A 17,761-nucleotide genomic window follows, 5' to 3' on the forward strand; every position below is an offset into this window, starting at 1 on the left:
CAAAAACACATGCCACACAAAAGCTATAAAAAGTCATTAATGGCACATAAAATATGCATAGAGACTTGCATTAATACTCGATCATCATAAAAAAAACATACACAGACATGTGCATGTGTACAAGACATAAATATGTAAGTGATATGCCTATAGAACAATCACATGTAGGATTCACCAAGAGAATGTACCCATGTACATAAGAAAAAGACGAATTTCTAAGAACTTCTAAGAGTTCTAACACAATAAAGGCATGCATAAGAGCAAGTTTGATAATGAAGAACACATAATTCATAATGCATGAAAGAACTTTACTTTGATGAACATTCATGGTATTACTATGTATCTAACTTAAAGTCATAATGACACGAAGCATGAAAATCATACAAGTATAATATTTTGAAATTCACAAAAGGCCACATCCTATGGAGTAACATATCCATTTATGTATAGCAATTTGTAAGAAATCACAAGGAGTCAACATGTTTTAAGTAAGATTCACAAATTTTTTAAGACAATACACTCAAAGGTCATGCTTTGACACATACTTTCACAAAGTTACTAACAATCACAAGGGTTCATAAAAAGCTTCAAATATGGTACTAAAATACCCAAAGCAATAATAAATATACATTTCAAAGGGACAAGTCCATACAAGAGCCATTAAAAGAGAGTTCAATTATGATACTCATAAGGGTACACATATAAACAACACATGACACTATAATACACCATTAAAAAGATTTTGCATAATATATACAAAATAATTGATAAAATACTATATCAATACCAATAACTGAATAAGAACATCCATAAAATATTATTCCAATAGAGGAATACTCCAATGACTTCAAAGAACATGATTTAAAGAAATTTTTTAAAAAGAGTTTGAAAACACAATCAATTTTAACACATTTTTCAAAGATTCATAAATTTTTTCATGCCCAATGCATGATACAAGAAATAACCACAATACTACAAAAGGATTTGAAAAATATCATAAATACGTTTTGAAGGAAAGATCAAAAATAGGATACGTACCAAAACATGAGAACCTTGAGTCCAAGCAATATATCAATCAAGTCTTCCTCACGAAGCACGAACTCAAACAAGATACCAAGAGAAAATTTCTTGGCTTTGATACCATGTCACTAAGTGGCATGGAACCCAAGATACACAAAAGTAAAAAATTATACTAAATCCTATTAGGCAAATGAAATCCAAATGCCATAGCACAATGCATTTGGATATAAACATCACACAGATAAAAGTAGGAATCAAGAGAAAAATAAATAATTTTATTAATAAAAAGTATACAAAATACATTTAATACTCACTACAAACACACTCATACACACACCTAAACTATGCATCACTCTCTCACATTTCACTTACACACACATCTATATATACAAGAAGGGGGAGGGACTAGCCTAACGGCTAGTTGGACCTCCTTCAACTAGCCGTTAGGTACAGTCCTAATGGCTAGTTTTGGTCATCCTAGGTTGACCAAAAAAATAAAACAAAATAAAAATAAAATACAAAAATCAGTCATTTAAATAATGACTGAAAAATACAAATAACAAATGAGAAATTCCTATTCTACCCCTATTAAGTTTACCTATACTATGAAGGGCAAAAAACAATAGGTATACCAAAAGTATACCTCAAGTATAAAAGAAAGAATACAAAAGAATAGGAATACAAAAAAGAAATCCCCAAAAATATACCTAAGTACTATGTCACATGGGTGCAGGTGCGAGGATGCAGCACTTTCAAAAAACTTGGGTGCGGGGGTGCGGTAAAAATATAAAAAATATATATATATATATATATATATATATATATATATATATATATATATAAAGTCCAAAAGTTGGACATAAATGACCCTGGGTGCGTTGACTGCACCCAGAGTCAGGTTCACCGCATCGGGTGTGGGTGCGGCACCTAGTTGAAGAGTCCCTGTGGCATAGCCTAAGTATACTTAGGTATATAAAACAAGTAGAATATTACATTCATCTTAACTGATCTAAGGTGTTTCTATGGTCGTCTACTTTGGCTAGGAAAATTATCTCTTGGGCAAGCTGTAAAAGTAAGTCTTTAAGATTTCTTTCGCCATGTGAAAATCAATGACAGGATTTGCCTTCAGATCTCCATCATCTTTCCTGTTAAGTTAAAGAGAAAGCCTGCTTTTGTACAGATGTCAGCATGATAATACCGTGAATAACTTTTGTGCTATATTTGCAATTCACTGTGTCACTTCACATTCTGGTTACTAGTATTGTATCTTGTCTCGTCTTCTGCTTCTGTGCTTCTTCTTTTCCTAAGCTAATGTGATAAAATAATTTTCTATGGCAGTCAGAGCTAGAAAACATATCATTTATGTACACAAATTCTCGTGACTATGCTGAGATACAGAGAAGAATCAGTGAACTTTGTAAAGTGCATGAAAAGGAACTTGATGAGGTATCCATATCTATCAATATATTTGTTGGATAAGAGTTGAAATGATCCTTTTTTTTTCTTATTTTATATTTTACATTCATGTATGTAAGGGAACCTCAATAAAGAGGATTATCAGGGTCATCTCAATAGTTATATAGAATATTGTTTTCATCTCATTTGAAGTTCTTTACATGTGCTTTATCTGATTTCAGGCAAAGAGAATCCTATTTCAAAATATTGAGAAGGACCAGTTCCTGGACCTTATGACTCTTAACATAGAAGTTTATTCAGTTTGTAAGGATCCTTACAGGTGGGCATCCAAAGCTTTGGCTTTTCTTGACTTCTTATTCTGCAATTATTGCCCTTAAGCTCTCTTGGGACCTATTGGATATGACAACGGGATGTGGTAGTTATCTATTTTAATGCAACTGATAATGCAAATGGTATAAGCTATTACTTGTTCTGCTAAATGAATCTGTATCCAATTTTATTGCGAGAAGCTTGTAATGACCCCAACTCTTACCTCTTAAAAATGCAATTTTTTTTTGTTAAAACAATTACGAAAATATTTTCAGAGACCCGAGCCTTTACGGTTCCACTCATAATTAAATAACCATACAAACCACCAGGGATCTTACATTTATCATTCACATCGTAACAAGCCAAATTTTATTAATTAAGTAAGAAATAGTCTCAAGACAATTGCATAAGAAAAATCAGAGTGTATGAACAATTAAATGTAAAGAAAAAGAATAAAAAACAGAGCTACGTTGTCTATCTATGAAGTTGTCTAGCAAACATGTAGCACTCGTAGCTCTCCCAGAAGTGAGTTACTTCACTGATCCCTTGAGACAGCGAAAACAAAAAAAATAGGGGTATCAGAAATCCAAAGAATTCTATGCCCGAATCTCTTTAGTGAAATAAATGAGCATAAAGAATACATATAAAATTTATGCAATAATTTAGAGGGATGCAATTATGATAAATTCATAATTTAAGCAATCATTAAGTAGCAGAGAACAAATACTAAACAAGAGAGAACAATTATTATTAACAGGGAACATTACTTATACATTAAAGATATGTTATTACGCAATAGAAGGCACATATCATGCATTCATCCATATATCACAAGGGAGTAAGTAAATATGTATGATCTAATGCATAACAGGAAAATGCATGAACCCAATGCATATGCATGAATACTTTATTATCTTTGATCATGTTCTCTTAATATATGCATGCCCCTATTAAAATGCACACAATTTAAGTTTATCTTTTTATTACCGTTGCCTACGGATATACTAAATAGGTAAAATTTCTTGAGGTCAAGTAAGATTCTTAGGGTAACTTAGCACACAAGTTGTATTTTATTACTGGGTTCCAAACTTAGTCCTCGACTGAATCATCTTCGGAACATTAGACCTCCACATCTAATGTCGGGACACTAAAGACCTGCACATCTAATAGTGTCACTTTCTTGGTATACTAAAACAACAACTGTATCTACACACCACTCACATGTAAAGTGACAGACTCTCCCTAAAACCGTGGCCAGGAGAAAGAACCTCAACATCGGGTTCAAGGGTAATCAATAATGCACACAGAGTTTTTGTATCATCGTCATCCCCTAAAACCGAAACTCTAAGATTCTCATTCTAACGATGGAAGATCTCAAAACGTATATTACACTGTTCTTTTATTTTTATTTATTATTAATAATCAATTCTTTAATTTGCAATTCAGCATGCAAATAAAGACACAAGCTCACATATTTCTCTGCGAGAACCATCATAAGACCACCGTCACCAGAAAAACATAGAACAATGCAACAATATTAATGTGATTTTTGCGATGCATTTAAAATAAGTAAAAGAGGAGCAAAACTAAAGCTCAAGGCTCACCAGACTTACGATGATTCATTTTGATCACCAATGCACCATATGCAAAAATCATAACATGCCATATATGCAATAATATAATGCTTTCAATGCACATTCATGTATGCCAACTTAACCATGTGCATGCAACAATAATAGTCATATGCATTTTGATGCGCATCCATATATATCAATTTAACCGTGTATGAGCGAACAATATTTATATTTATATGCATGTGTATGATTTTACATATTCATGGTAAGTGTATGCTTCCATTCAATACACATATTCATATCACATGTATTCTTTTATTCATGAATCATTCTCATTAAACCTGTGAACATGCATGCAGTTATGTACATGCAAAACATATTTATCACATATATACACACACAGTTGAAACAAACTTTATAATTACACCTTGAATTAAGCATAGCATACTAAGTCTAACGAGTAGAACTTCGTGCTTAGCACACATAGGGCCAATGTTATTATCATAAACAAGTCCAATATAAGTAACAAATCCAGACATTAAACTTCATAACTGAGCAGACTCATTTTATGTATGCACATGCACTTGAAACAGCGTTGAAATCATATATTGCTCAAGCATGTCGTAGCAAGTCAGGGCACGTGAAAAACTCCACTCTTACCCCCCATTAAAGTCAATATTCAAGCACATAATGGAATCTGGAAATCTACATACCTGTTCAAATTAACACTCCAGATTTAAACAACCACCATCGTATTAAAATTTATTATATTACATTTTTTTTTGTAAAGAGCACGCAGCCCCAGTCGAGCCCACTCGGCTGGGCCCTGCAAGCACAAGTCAGGCCTATCAAAAACAGGCTTGACGAGGCCTGGCTGCACTAGGCAGGTCTGCCCAGGCCTGGCCAGACCACAGTGCACAGGAAATACTACAGTTTCTTTTTTTGTTACTGATTGCTGCCCAGAACATAAAGCCCGTTGGTTAGTGAACCTGCAAGGCACTATGCAGTCCCTTCGGGCTAAAATCGACACGTGATAATAATGAAAAATGTAAAACCCGAGATTTTTATTAGAAAATATTTCAAATTTTTCAAGTTGGGCCTAGATCCATATTTCGGATCTAGGGCCCATAAAAGGGGTAATTAGGATTAATCGAATTAAACCTCGATTTAATAAACAAATAAATTAAATTTTAAGTTTTTTTTATATTTATCCGAGGATCCACTGTGGATCCATTTGGATCCACTTGTGGATCCATATTGTTTTGGGGCCGGGTTGCAGGTCCCAGGTTCGGACCCGAGCCCCACCCCATATAACGGCCCTTTAAAACAAAAAGGGCAACCCGATAAGGGTTGCCCGATATATTTTAAATAGAAACAGAAAGGGGCAAGAAGGGGGGGGGGGGGGTTACGCAGGCGTAACCGAAACCCCACCCATCTCGGCAAGAAGGGGGGGGTTTCGGCGATAAAAGGGAGGCGGAAGAGGGGGTCTCACCCTCTTCCCTCGTCTCTCTCTTTCCCCGTCTCTTTTTCACTCTCTCTCCCTCGATCTCTGTATCTCTCTCTGTCGAGTTGGGGAGGGGAGGTCTCCGGCGAGCTGTGGCAGCCCACATCCTCCAACGCCAACCTCCAGCAAGCACTCCTCTTCACGATAGCAGCCGTGAGTGGAGCTTTGGCCACCAGCCACCACCGAAGGCCACAACAGCAGTGAGGTGCGCCAGCCACGATTCCAGCCTCCGATCACCGGAAAGATCGCCGGAAAACCAGCGAAAAGGTACGGTTCTTCTTCGAACCTGGGTGAGGAATCGAACAGGGGTTCGATTCCATACGTTGATTTGGGGGTTTTCTTGATAAACCCTAAATACCCAAATCAAATTGATTTGGGGGTTTTCTTAATATGCCCTAAATATTGAAATCGGAAAACAGAAATCGTATATGTTTATGAAAACAGTAATCGTATATGCTTGAAAAAAAATGTTGTTTCATGTTGCAGGCCACTAGTGCATGGGTTGGAGGCGACAAGCCCAGCCGACCCAGTCGGCTGGGTGCTCTACTTATTTTGGACCGGGCCATAGCAGGCCCAGCCGACCCAGTCGGCTGGGTGCTGGCCTGTGACTCGTATGAAAAAAAAAAGAAAAAAAAAAAGGAAAAGAAATCACAGCCATAATTCGATTAGTTGTTTATTTATATCTAATCTGTGCAGGAGGTCTTGGAGTTCTAATTGCAAACTCGTGTTCATACATATTACTCATGTTTTTTTTTCTACATATATCAATACGGTGATGAAAATAGGGCTCTGTCTAAATTGTGGTAACCTTTACCGATCTTCAACCTTATGCTTGAACCTTAAGTTAGTTGATTTGCTCATAAAGAAAATGGGTTTATTTCCATTGTTTCGTATATTCAAAGAGCGTACCTGATGGAATGTTCAAATGCTGGATTAAGTTGCACATTAGCTAGAGATGGCGACTTCATGTTGATACAAAAATGTATCCTGAAGAGCCGTGTTATTCCTCTTACATACTTTATTAGCAGTTAATTTTAATAGTGGCCATTAGCTGTAGGTAAGAGATTATTTCAGTTCATGGTTGACCTGAATCATGTCACATTTAGAGTTGTTATCAGATCTCATCTTATTTTGGTGGTGACTGATAATTGAATCTGGCTGAAGAAGTAACTATTGCCAACATACTATCTGTTTTCTTTATACTGAAATCTTGTGTAGGAAATATCATATTACTCTTAAAATTCCACCGAAGTGTGTTTTAGAATGGATTCTATGTTTAGCTCCATTCTATATTGGACAGTTGTCAGCAAAGAAAGTTAGTTTACCACAATTTCAGGATAGTTTAATTGCTATTTTTGAAAAGACATTTGGTTGGAAATAAATTGGCTAGAACAAATTCTTAAGTTATATGATACTTGTATTAATAGGGGTTGGTTTATGTTAAATTTTTGGTTTAGGCATGCTGTGTTCTATAAACATAATTGAGTTTCATCAGTCTGTGATCTGAAAGTTCATGTTGAATTGAGTATTGGTCTGAGGATGTGTAATTTGCTGAATTGAAGTAAATTGAACTATTCTAAGGTAGCTCAAGCTGGTTCTTGAGTGTGGTTAAGCTCAAAGCTTGTAAGATGCAGCGTAGGATCATTGCAACATAACCTGAAAATTTTCAGTTGTGTATAATATTGCTCATGTTACACTGTTTAGGGAGGAAGGACACATAAAACTGAAATGTTATATGTAATGTATCTTGCCTTGTTGTCCCTAGCTGAACATTATATTTTTGGCTAGAATCCATGTGTTATTTAAAAGCTTGTGTATTGGATGGTATAGAAACACTTGCCGTGGAGGTTTATGCTTTCATTTGACCGTTATGATTATGGTACTCATGGGTGTGAGCATGATTCAGTTATTATTAATTCTTCTTGAACCTGTACGCTTGATTATTGTGTGAATTGGTACATGTACACTCACACACTTAAAAGAAACCATGAATTTGGTTAAATATGTGATGTAGGTAACACACACATATTGAAAATGCATATGAATGAATTATGACATGCATATGTTTGGGTTTATATTTGCATGAATATGTATGTTGTTTGGCATTTTGGCTTAGTGTTATAAAGGAAACACTGTTATGGTTTTGTTATGTGATGCACCGATGGCCAAATTGGACCATCATCGGCCTGGAGTGCCGTGGGTTGGTTTTCTTTTATTTATGTTTTTAACAGCATCACTTAAACCACATAAGATGGTTTGACACTTTACTACACTGTTCTATGTGTTTACACGGGCTGGAGTCCCGAATGGGTCCCTGCAAGGGAGGATGCAGGGTTTTCACTTTACTTTTGCATATAGTGTTGCAAACTTAAAGAATGAACTTTAAATATAAATAAAGAATAAGAACAGTGTAATATACATTCTGGGATATCTCATCTGGAGTATGAGAATCTTGGATATCCGGTCTTGAGGAGACTGTGAGGATACAAAAACTCCGTGTGCGTTGTTGCCCCTGAACCCGATATTGAGGTTCTTCTCCTGGCCACAGTTTTAGGGAGAATCCGCCACTTTACCCGGGAGTGGTGTGTTAGTTACAGCTGTGAGTTTATGGTACCAAGGAAGTGGCACTTGTGGGCGTGGGGTGTCCCTTGTGTCCCCGACATTAGATGTGGAGGTCTAATGTTCTGATGGATGGTGCTGTTTCCTGATATCGGTCGAGGGCTAAGTTGGAACCTAGTAATAAAATACAAATTGTGTGTTAAGCTACCCTGGGAACCTACTTGACCTCGGGGTTTGTACCCGTTTGGTGTATCCGCGGGCCACGGTAATTAAAAAGAGGAACTTAAAGTTGTGTGCATTTAATAGGGCATGCATATGGAAAGATGAAACTTAAATGAAAGATAACAGAAGAAATCATGCATTGCACATAATCATGCATTTTTCTGTTATGCATTAGATCATGCATGTTTGACTCATTCTTGATATCATGACATCATTTGTTGGTAGCATATGACTTACTTTGTGAAATCATGCTGAAAGGTTTGATCATTTAGTTATTGATATATAACACTGTTTACTGTTCTTGACCGGTGAGTAAATGCAATTATTGGTAGTCATGGATATTTAAATGTTGCAAATTTTATATCTGCACTCACTCAAATCACTGCATGAAATCTTATCCATGTTCTTTCTCTCACCTGGTTTCTTTAGAAGTAGCTGTGCTCAGAATTTCGGTTCTGACACCCTACTTTGTTGGTTTTTCACAGGAATTGGTGGACAGTGAAGTTGGACATGCATCTGGGGATGGATGAGTTATATTTGGGCTTGTCGGCTTCAGTAGAGGACTTAGTGGCTCTATCTTTTGTCTTTTAGTTCTTTTAATTTCTGAAATTGTTACTTTACTTTCAGTTGAAGAAAACCTTGTCTTTGAAATTTTATTACTCATTAATAAAAGAGTTTTAGTTGGTTGATATGGATGATAATTGCAACTTCGTTTGTGGTGTGTGGTTATCCAACTGGAATTGGAACTGTAGGGACCCCAGGTTTCTGGGAAGTTTTCCGCAACTCTTAGAAAAAAAAATATTCCGCATTTTTAAAAGGGTCTGGATTTGGGTCGTTACAAAAAAAAGAGAGGCTCCACTACTTTTGCTGCATAAGAGCCTTTTGCAATGCTTGCATGGTTTGCTAATATACGAAAAAGTTCTGCAAACAGAGCACATAGGAAAATCAGGTGCCTCTGGAAGGATATCAAATACGTTCTCAATAATTCCAGCTTTTACCATGTCCATTTTACAAGCAGGTTTGCCTTTTTCCTAACTTCAGGAGTGCCTTGACCACATCCTCTTGAAGCATACAATTATTATCAAAGAGAAGACCAACAAGAGGAATCACAGCCCCATGGGCAGCAACAAGTTCTGCGAAGTGTTCATCAACCAGTAGCTTATCTAGGGCTCGGGCTACTGCAAGCTGAGCAGAGTTGAACTCAGCAAGAAGGGACACAGGAGGTTCCGCACAGTGTGCTGCAGCCAGTGTGGATCAAATCCCTGTGTTGCCAAAAAGGACACAACCCAGCTGAACCTGACAGGCCTGTCATGGCTCTGCCGGGTCTGGCCAAACCAGGCCAGACGAGCCGAGCTCGACTGGTCTGGTTGCCGGACCAAGAACCCTAATGTTAAATGCATGCGACAACACTTTAAGCATGCAAAAATTCAGTTCATACGTGCATGTACAAACAACAACAACAACAACAACTACGCCTTCATCCCAAAACAATTGGGGTCGGTGATATGAACCAAAAAAGAAAATCATTCTGGGTCTTCCACATGAATCCTTCTCCTCCAATCATTTCTATCCAATGCCATGTCCTCGGTGAGGTTCAAAGCATTCATATCCTTTCCTATCACCTCCATCCATGTCTTCTTAGGCCTACCCCGACCTCTTTTAACTAATATATTTTCTCATTTCTCCATCCTTCTAACTGGAGCATCATTAGGCCTTCGCCGAATATGTCCAAACCACCGTAAATGATTCTCTCTCATCTTATTTTCAATGGGTGCAACGCCTACCTTCTTACGTATCTCCTCGTTCCGAATCTTATCTTTTATTGTATTTCCACACATCCATCTCAGCATACGCATCTCAGCTACACTCATTTTTTGAATATGATGTCTCTTGGCAGCCCAACATTCCGTACCATATAGTAAAGCAGGCCTAATAGTCGTCCTATAAAACTTTTCCTTCAACCGCAATGGCATTCTACGATCGCACTACACTCCAGTTGCACTTTTCCATTTCATCCACCCAACCTTTATCCTATGATTTACATCTCCATCAATTTCTCCATACTTTTGAATGATAGTTCCCAAATATTTGAAACAATCATCCACCAATATTTCTTGCTCACCAAGCTTCACTACACTCCCATCACTACTTCGTTGCTTACTAAACCGACATTCCATGTATTCTGTCTTACTCTTACTCAACTTAAAACCTCTTGCTTCCAATGTCTGTCTCCATAATTCTAACTTAGCATTAACCCCAACTCTAGACTCATCAATCAAAACAATATCTGCAAACAACATACACCATGGCACATTTTCTTGAATTGATCTCGTAAGCTCATCCATCACTATAACAAATAGGAAAGGGCTTAAAGCAGATCCTTGATGTTGTTAGTTTGGATCATGGATCCGACCCGATCCACCTCAAGATACAACGGTGGCATGTTTGTAATTAGTTCTTATTACCTGTGTAAAGTTATGCCCTGTATTATACCACTTTAAATATTAAGTAAAAGGGAAAACCCTATTGCCGCCGACTACTCTTCTCTCTTCTCTTTCTTTACCTCATCTCTAACACCTGCAGGCTGATATTTCTGATATTTCTGACATGGTATCAGAGCACAGGCGCGGAAATCGATCATCTGGAAGGCCTATAAGGACCAGTGCGTGAAAGGACGTAGGCTTTCTCTATCCCTTTTCCTTAAATCTATTTCTGATCTTCTGATCTTTTCTCTGTTTTTTTTTCTCAAATCAGATTTCTCCAGTTTTCTTTTTAATCTGATTTCACGCATCATCCCAGTTTCACGTATCCCTATTTCTCTGTTTCTTTTCCTTAATCAGATTTCTCCAGTTTCTCCTTTTCCTAATCTCATTTCACGCATCCCAGTTTTGTGCATCCTTATTTCTATTTCGATTCTTTTTCTGGCTCACACGTTACACAACATTGCTATTCCTGGTTCACACGTTACACAACATTGCTATTCCTGGTTCACACGTTACACAACATTGCAAATTTTTTTTTTTTGAATAACTTGTGTGTGTGAAGATTATTTTCTGGGTTACACGTCACTATATTTCTATGCAATGTGTTGCTGATATCATTTTCAGCACACAGTATTGTTCTTCTTCTTCTTTTAATACACTGTTAAATACAGTTTGTTCTCTTATTCTTCATAAAATCTATGGATTCCAAATTGAACCCTAGTTTTCTTACTCACCTCATGACCCACAAGTTATCACATGATAACTATTTGCTTTGGAAACCCCAAATTGTGCCTTTTATTCGCAGTCATGGTCTTTATGGGCATCTAGATGGGCGATCACCCGCCCCACCTACACATATCATGCAGGAAATAACAGGTGAAGATGAGAAGGTGAGTCAACTTCGAAGCACCAATCCAGCTTATGACATATGGGTACAACGGGATCTGACATTAGTTGCTTACATAACCTCCACACTTTCTGATCGTGTTTTACAAATTATCTCTGATGACCAATCCGCTGCCGAGTTATGGAATGGACTAGCTCATTCTTTTTCTCAGGTTTCCGAATCTCGGGCTTTGCAACTCAAGTGGAAATTTCAATCCATGCGAAAAGAAAACAAATCCATTACAGAGTTCATGGGGGATGTCAGAGTGATTACAGATCAGTTAGCTGCCATTGGAAGTCCTGTATCAGATAAGGATATGGTACAACAGGTATTAGGTAGTCTTGGACCAGAATATCGCATGTTTTGCACGGCACTTCAGGTTGTCTCAGTCCTTCCATGTTTTGATGATCTTCAATCTAAGCTTTTGCAATATGAGGTCAGTTTAAATCAGGAACACGCGTCAGAGGATGCTCATCCTGTGATGATGACACATACGCCTATTCAAACAGGAGTTTCATTTACTCCCCCTCGCCCCAATGGAACACCTATGAACAAAGGAGGATTACTGCCTACACCAGGTGGATGAGGTATTGGTTCAAGCAGTGTACCACGAGGAGGACGTGTTCCTACTTGTTTTCTATGCAACAAACGGGGACATGTTAAAGCAAACTGCTGGTACAATCCTCAGAACCGGAACAAATCAGGGAGGCCAGATAGTAGGCCAGGGCAGAAGGCAACTCATCAGTTTGCCCGTACTCCTCAGGGACAGGTTCTTCCACAGGACGTACAAAATATCCTTATGACTACTTTCAATCAGATGAATTTGCGCCAAAATGAGGAAGGTATATGGTATATTGATTCAGGGGCAGCAACACACGTTACTTCTGATGCAGGTAAATTTTCTCACTTGACTCCTTACACTGGAAATGGCACTATAGTCATAGGAGATGGATCTCACCACCCCATCTCTCACACTGGAAATGTCTCCCTTTCTTTGCCTGAATCTCAATTACCCTTGTCAAATGTCTTACTCACACCTGCTATTCAAAAGAATATTCTATCTGTGTCTAAATTAGTTGACGAAACAAATTCTTCCGTTGAATTTACTCCTTCTGTTTATCTTAAGGATCTTCACACCAAGAAGACGCTCGCTAAAGGTGAACGGCGCGGGAACATGTACGTCTTTGAAGAATCTCATGTGCCTTTGAAGACGTCGTCTTCCGTAGCCGTGGCTTCTTCAGCTCCTTCCTTTCCAACATTTTTGAGTCGATCCACAGATCATAGTTCTTCATCTAGAGTCTTGAAACTTAATAAGTCAAACTTATGGCATCTTCGTTTGGGTCATTGTAGTCAAGTTTTTCTTGACAAATTGTCTGCTAAAGGTCTAATACCCGCAGTCAGTTTAGAGTCAAAATGTCCAAGTTGTCATTTATGCAAAAGTCATGTACTTCCTTTTCATAGTATCAATAAAAGAGCAACAAAGCCTTTTGAGATTATATGCTCAGATGTTTGGGGTCCTGCGCCCACTGCCTCTCTTTCTGGATCTCGATACTATGTACTCTTTCTTGATTCTTACACTCGTTTTAGTTGGATTTACTTCATGAAAACAAACATGAATTTTTCAAGTTCAAACAGTTTCATGCACTAGTCCAAAACCAATTCAATACCAATGTTGTAAATTTCCACTGTGTTGGGGGGGAGAATACATATCCCATGATTTTAGTGAATATTTGAAGGAGCATGGCATTACACGTAACATTTCTTGCCCTCATACCCCTCAACAAAATGGAGTTGCTGAGAGAAAGCACAGACATATTGTTGAAACAGCCTTGAGCATGATGCATACTGTGGGCATTTCTTTTTCCCTTTGGACCGTGGCTTTCCACACAGCTGTTTACGTTATCAACAGGTTGCCCATGACCATCCTTGAAGATGATTCTCCGTATTTTGTTCTTTATAATTGTCATCCATCATATGAAGAACTACATCCTTTTGGTTGTGTATGTTATGTTCATATTGATCATTCATTGAGGAATAAGTTTCAAGACAGAGCTGTACAGTGCAAGTTTCTTGGGTATGCAGATGACTATAAGGGATACAGGTGTTATGATCCTCATACAGGCAAAATTCGGGTATCCAGAAATGTTGTTTTTGATGATGAAAATTTTGACACTCTGGGTTCATCTTCCACAGATACACAGGACAGTTATGATCCTTGGCTCAGTGACTCACTTTTATATGACTCGTTGCCTCATGAGGATTCATCTTTATTGACAGACAATGAACCCTATACTTTTGATGTGAAACCACATATGAAAGACATTCCTCCTACAACAACATCCTCACATTTTTCTGGTCTTGTTTATTCTCGTAGAACTCACCCAGTCAATACTGAGACTCCTCTACGACATTCCACTCGGGTTAGACATCCTATAGATCGCTGGGTAAGTTATAACAATTCATGATGCTGTAAATTCTTGTGCCTGGGTAGAGGCGATGAATGAGGAAATGGAAGCATTGCATGAATGCAACACATGGGAAATTGTGCCAAGGCCAGATAACAAGAATGTTGTAGGATCCAAATGGGTGTACAAGATCAAGCACAAACCAGATGGCAGTGTTGAGCGCTATAAGGCTCGTCTGGTTGCACGAGGCTTCACACAACAATATGGGCAGGACTACGATGAAACGTTCAACTCAGTAGTAAAACTGGGCACAGTCAGGATTGTCATTGCGTTGTCATTACAACATGGATGGTCACTCAGTCAACTTGATGTTAAAAATGCTTTTCTGCATGGTGAACTAAATGAAGAAGTTTACATGGAGCAGCCACCTGGATATAGCATGCATGATTCATCAAATTGGGTATGTAAACTTCGACGCTCTCTTTATGGATTAAAACAAGCTTCTCGATCTTGGTTTGAAAGTTTTTCCACAGAGATCCAGCGTCATGGGTTCAATAAAAGTGTTCTAGACCATTCATTGTTCATCTTCAAAAGTGGTGTGGAAGTTGATAGTCGACATGAGACTATTACATTGAGCCAACATAAGTACACTATTGATATTCTACTCGCTACAGGGATGGAGAATTGTAAACCAATTAGCACACCTTGTCTTCTAAATCATAAGTTAAGTGCAAAAGAAGGCACTACTTATCATGATCCAACTTTGTATCGTCGAGTTGTAGGGATGTTACAATACTTAACATTCACTAGGCCTGACATAGCATACTCTGTCAATCAGGCCTCTCAGTTTATGCATGCTCCTACAGATGCACATATGGAAGCGGTAAAAAGAATCCTTCGGTATTTAAAGGGTACGATTGGAGATGGTTTGATGTATAACAAAGACACAACTTATACGTCAGGACATCGACTATTCACTTACACAGATGCGGACTGGGCTGGTGATCCTGATGAGCGCAGATCAGTTTCAGGATATTGCATCCTTATCGGCAATAATGTTGTAACATGGAGTACCAAGAAGCAAAAGGCAGTGGCGCGATCTAGTACTGAAGCCGAGTATCGTGCAATGGCAGCAGGAACAACCGATGTTACGTGGGTGAGACATCTACTGCAAGAATTACAAGAACCAATCTCGTCCTCTATGCTTTTTTGTGATAATCAGAGTGCTATTAATATTGCCTTCAATCCCATTCTTCATTGTCGCACGAAGCATATCGAAATCGATCAACACTTTGTTAGACAAAAGGTGGAAGAAAAAGAAATTGAACCTGCATATGTTAGGTCAGATATGCAAGTTGCTGACATTTTTACCAAGGGATTATCCACTCATCAGTTTTGGGCACTCAAAGACAAGTTGAGCATGATCAAAGACCATACTCAACTTGAGGGAGGCTGTTAGTTTGGATCATGGATCCGACCCGATCCACCTCAAGATACAGTGGTGGCATGTTTGTAATTAGTTCTTATTACCTGTGTAAAGTTATGCCCTGTATTGTACCACTTTAAATATTAAGTAAAAGGGAAAACCCTATTGCCGCCGACTACTCTTCTCTCTCTTCTCTTTCTTTACCTTATCTCTAACACCTGCAGGCTGATATTTCTGATATTTCTGACAGATGTAACCCAACCGTTATAGGAAAATTGGTTGTCACCCCTCCACAAGTGCGGACATTGGTTACTACTCCTTCATACATATCTTTAATTATACTAATGTACTTGAGAGAAACACCTTTCTTCATCATTGTCCACCAGAGAACGTCCCTAGGTACTCTATTGTATGCCTTCTAAAAACCATATGCAAATCTTTGTTCCTCTCTCTATTTCTCTCAATAAGTTGTCTAAGAAGATGTATAGCTTCCATAGTTGATCTTCCAGGCATAAAACCAAATTGATTCTCCGATATCATGATAACCTTCCTCAACCTAGACTCAATCACCCTCTCCCAAAGTTTCATAGTATGACTCATGAGTTTTATACCACGATAGTTTGTGCAATCTTGTATATCACCCTTATTCTTATATAGAGGCACCAAAGTACTCTTCCTCCACTCATTAGGCATCTTATTTGTCCGCCAAATCTTGTTAAAAAGATTTGTCAACCATTTTAAACCTTTCTCTCTCAAGCACTTCCAAGCCTCAATAGGTATACCATCTGGGCCAACTGCCCTTCTTGATTTCATTTTCTTCAAAGCCTCTGCAATTTCTTTCTTTTGAATCTTGCGCATGAAGTCACGATTCATCTCATGAAAAGGAATGGAGAAGTCTCCAAGATCTTGAGCATGACTTTCATTAAATAGCTTATCAAAATAATCTTTCCATCTCTCCTTAATCTCCTCATCTTTGACTAAAACCCTTTGCGTTTCATCTTTGATACATCTAACCATACCCAGATCCCTCGATTTCCTATCTCTCATCTTTGCAAGCCTATAAATATCCTTCTCGCCCTCTTTGGTATCCAACTTGTCATAAACCTCCTTATATACCTTATCCCTCGCGTTCCAAACTACTTTTTTAGCTTCATTCTTTGCTATCATATACTTCTCCAAATTCTCATTATCACGACTCTTACTTAGATTTCTATAACACTCTCTTTTAACCGTAATAGCTAATTTGACATCCTCGTTCCACCACGATGTATCCTTACCTAACGATGCACCGCCTTTAGACTCACCCAATACCTCCTTAGCCACCTTTCTCATGCCACCCGCTATCTTATTCCACATTGATTCTGAATCCTCCTCGAGACACCAATCAACTTCCTTAACTACCTGCTCTACAAACATTCCTTGTTTAACTCCTTTCAGTGCCCACCACTTAATTCTAGGATCTATCCTATGTCTATCCCTTTTGCGGCATTGTCTAATTCTAAGATCTAAAATTAAGACTCTATGTTGTGTAGCTACACTTTCTCTCTATCTCTCTTTCTAAGTAAGAAAAAATCTATCTGACTCGTATTAACCCCACTTTTAAGTGTTACTAGGTGAGACTCCCTCTTCCTAAACCAAGTGTTTGCTAAGATCATATCATAGGACAAACCAAAATCTAAAATCCTTTCTCCACTTTCGTTTCTTTCTCCTATACCATAGCCTCCATGGATACTCTCAAATCCATCCCTATTAATGCCTACATGCCCATTAAGGTCACCATCGATGAAAAACCTTTCTCCATAAGATATCCCTTGTACTACTCCATCTAAATCTTCCCAAAATTGACGCTTAATGGAATCATCTAAACCTACTTGAGGTGTATAAACACTAATAATATTAATAATATCCGTACCTAATACTAATTTAATAAGTAAAATCCTATCACCCTTCCTACGGA

General features: G+C 38.0%; 1 protein-coding gene across 1 annotated transcript in view; it reads left to right on the top strand.

Annotated features, from left to right (window-relative positions):
- The window catches only part of LOC149839079 (putative GTP diphosphokinase RSH1, chloroplastic), a 67,332-nt gene that overhangs the window by 26,651 nt on the left and 22,920 nt on the right, over positions 1-17,761 (top strand). The window contains exons 10-11 of the mRNA XM_090002252.1: positions 2,359-2,466; positions 2,658-2,755. Coding sequence (XP_089858378.1) covers positions 2,359-2,466; positions 2,658-2,755 — 206 coding nt within the window. The remainder of the gene's footprint in view (positions 1-2,358; positions 2,467-2,657; positions 2,756-17,761) is intronic.

This window comes from Nuphar pumila, chromosome 4 (assembly GCF_984573655.1).
Source record: "Nuphar pumila chromosome 4, dmNupPumi1.hap1.1, whole genome shotgun sequence".
Lineage (NCBI taxonomy): Eukaryota > Viridiplantae > Streptophyta > Magnoliopsida > Nymphaeales > Nymphaeaceae > Nuphar > Nuphar pumila.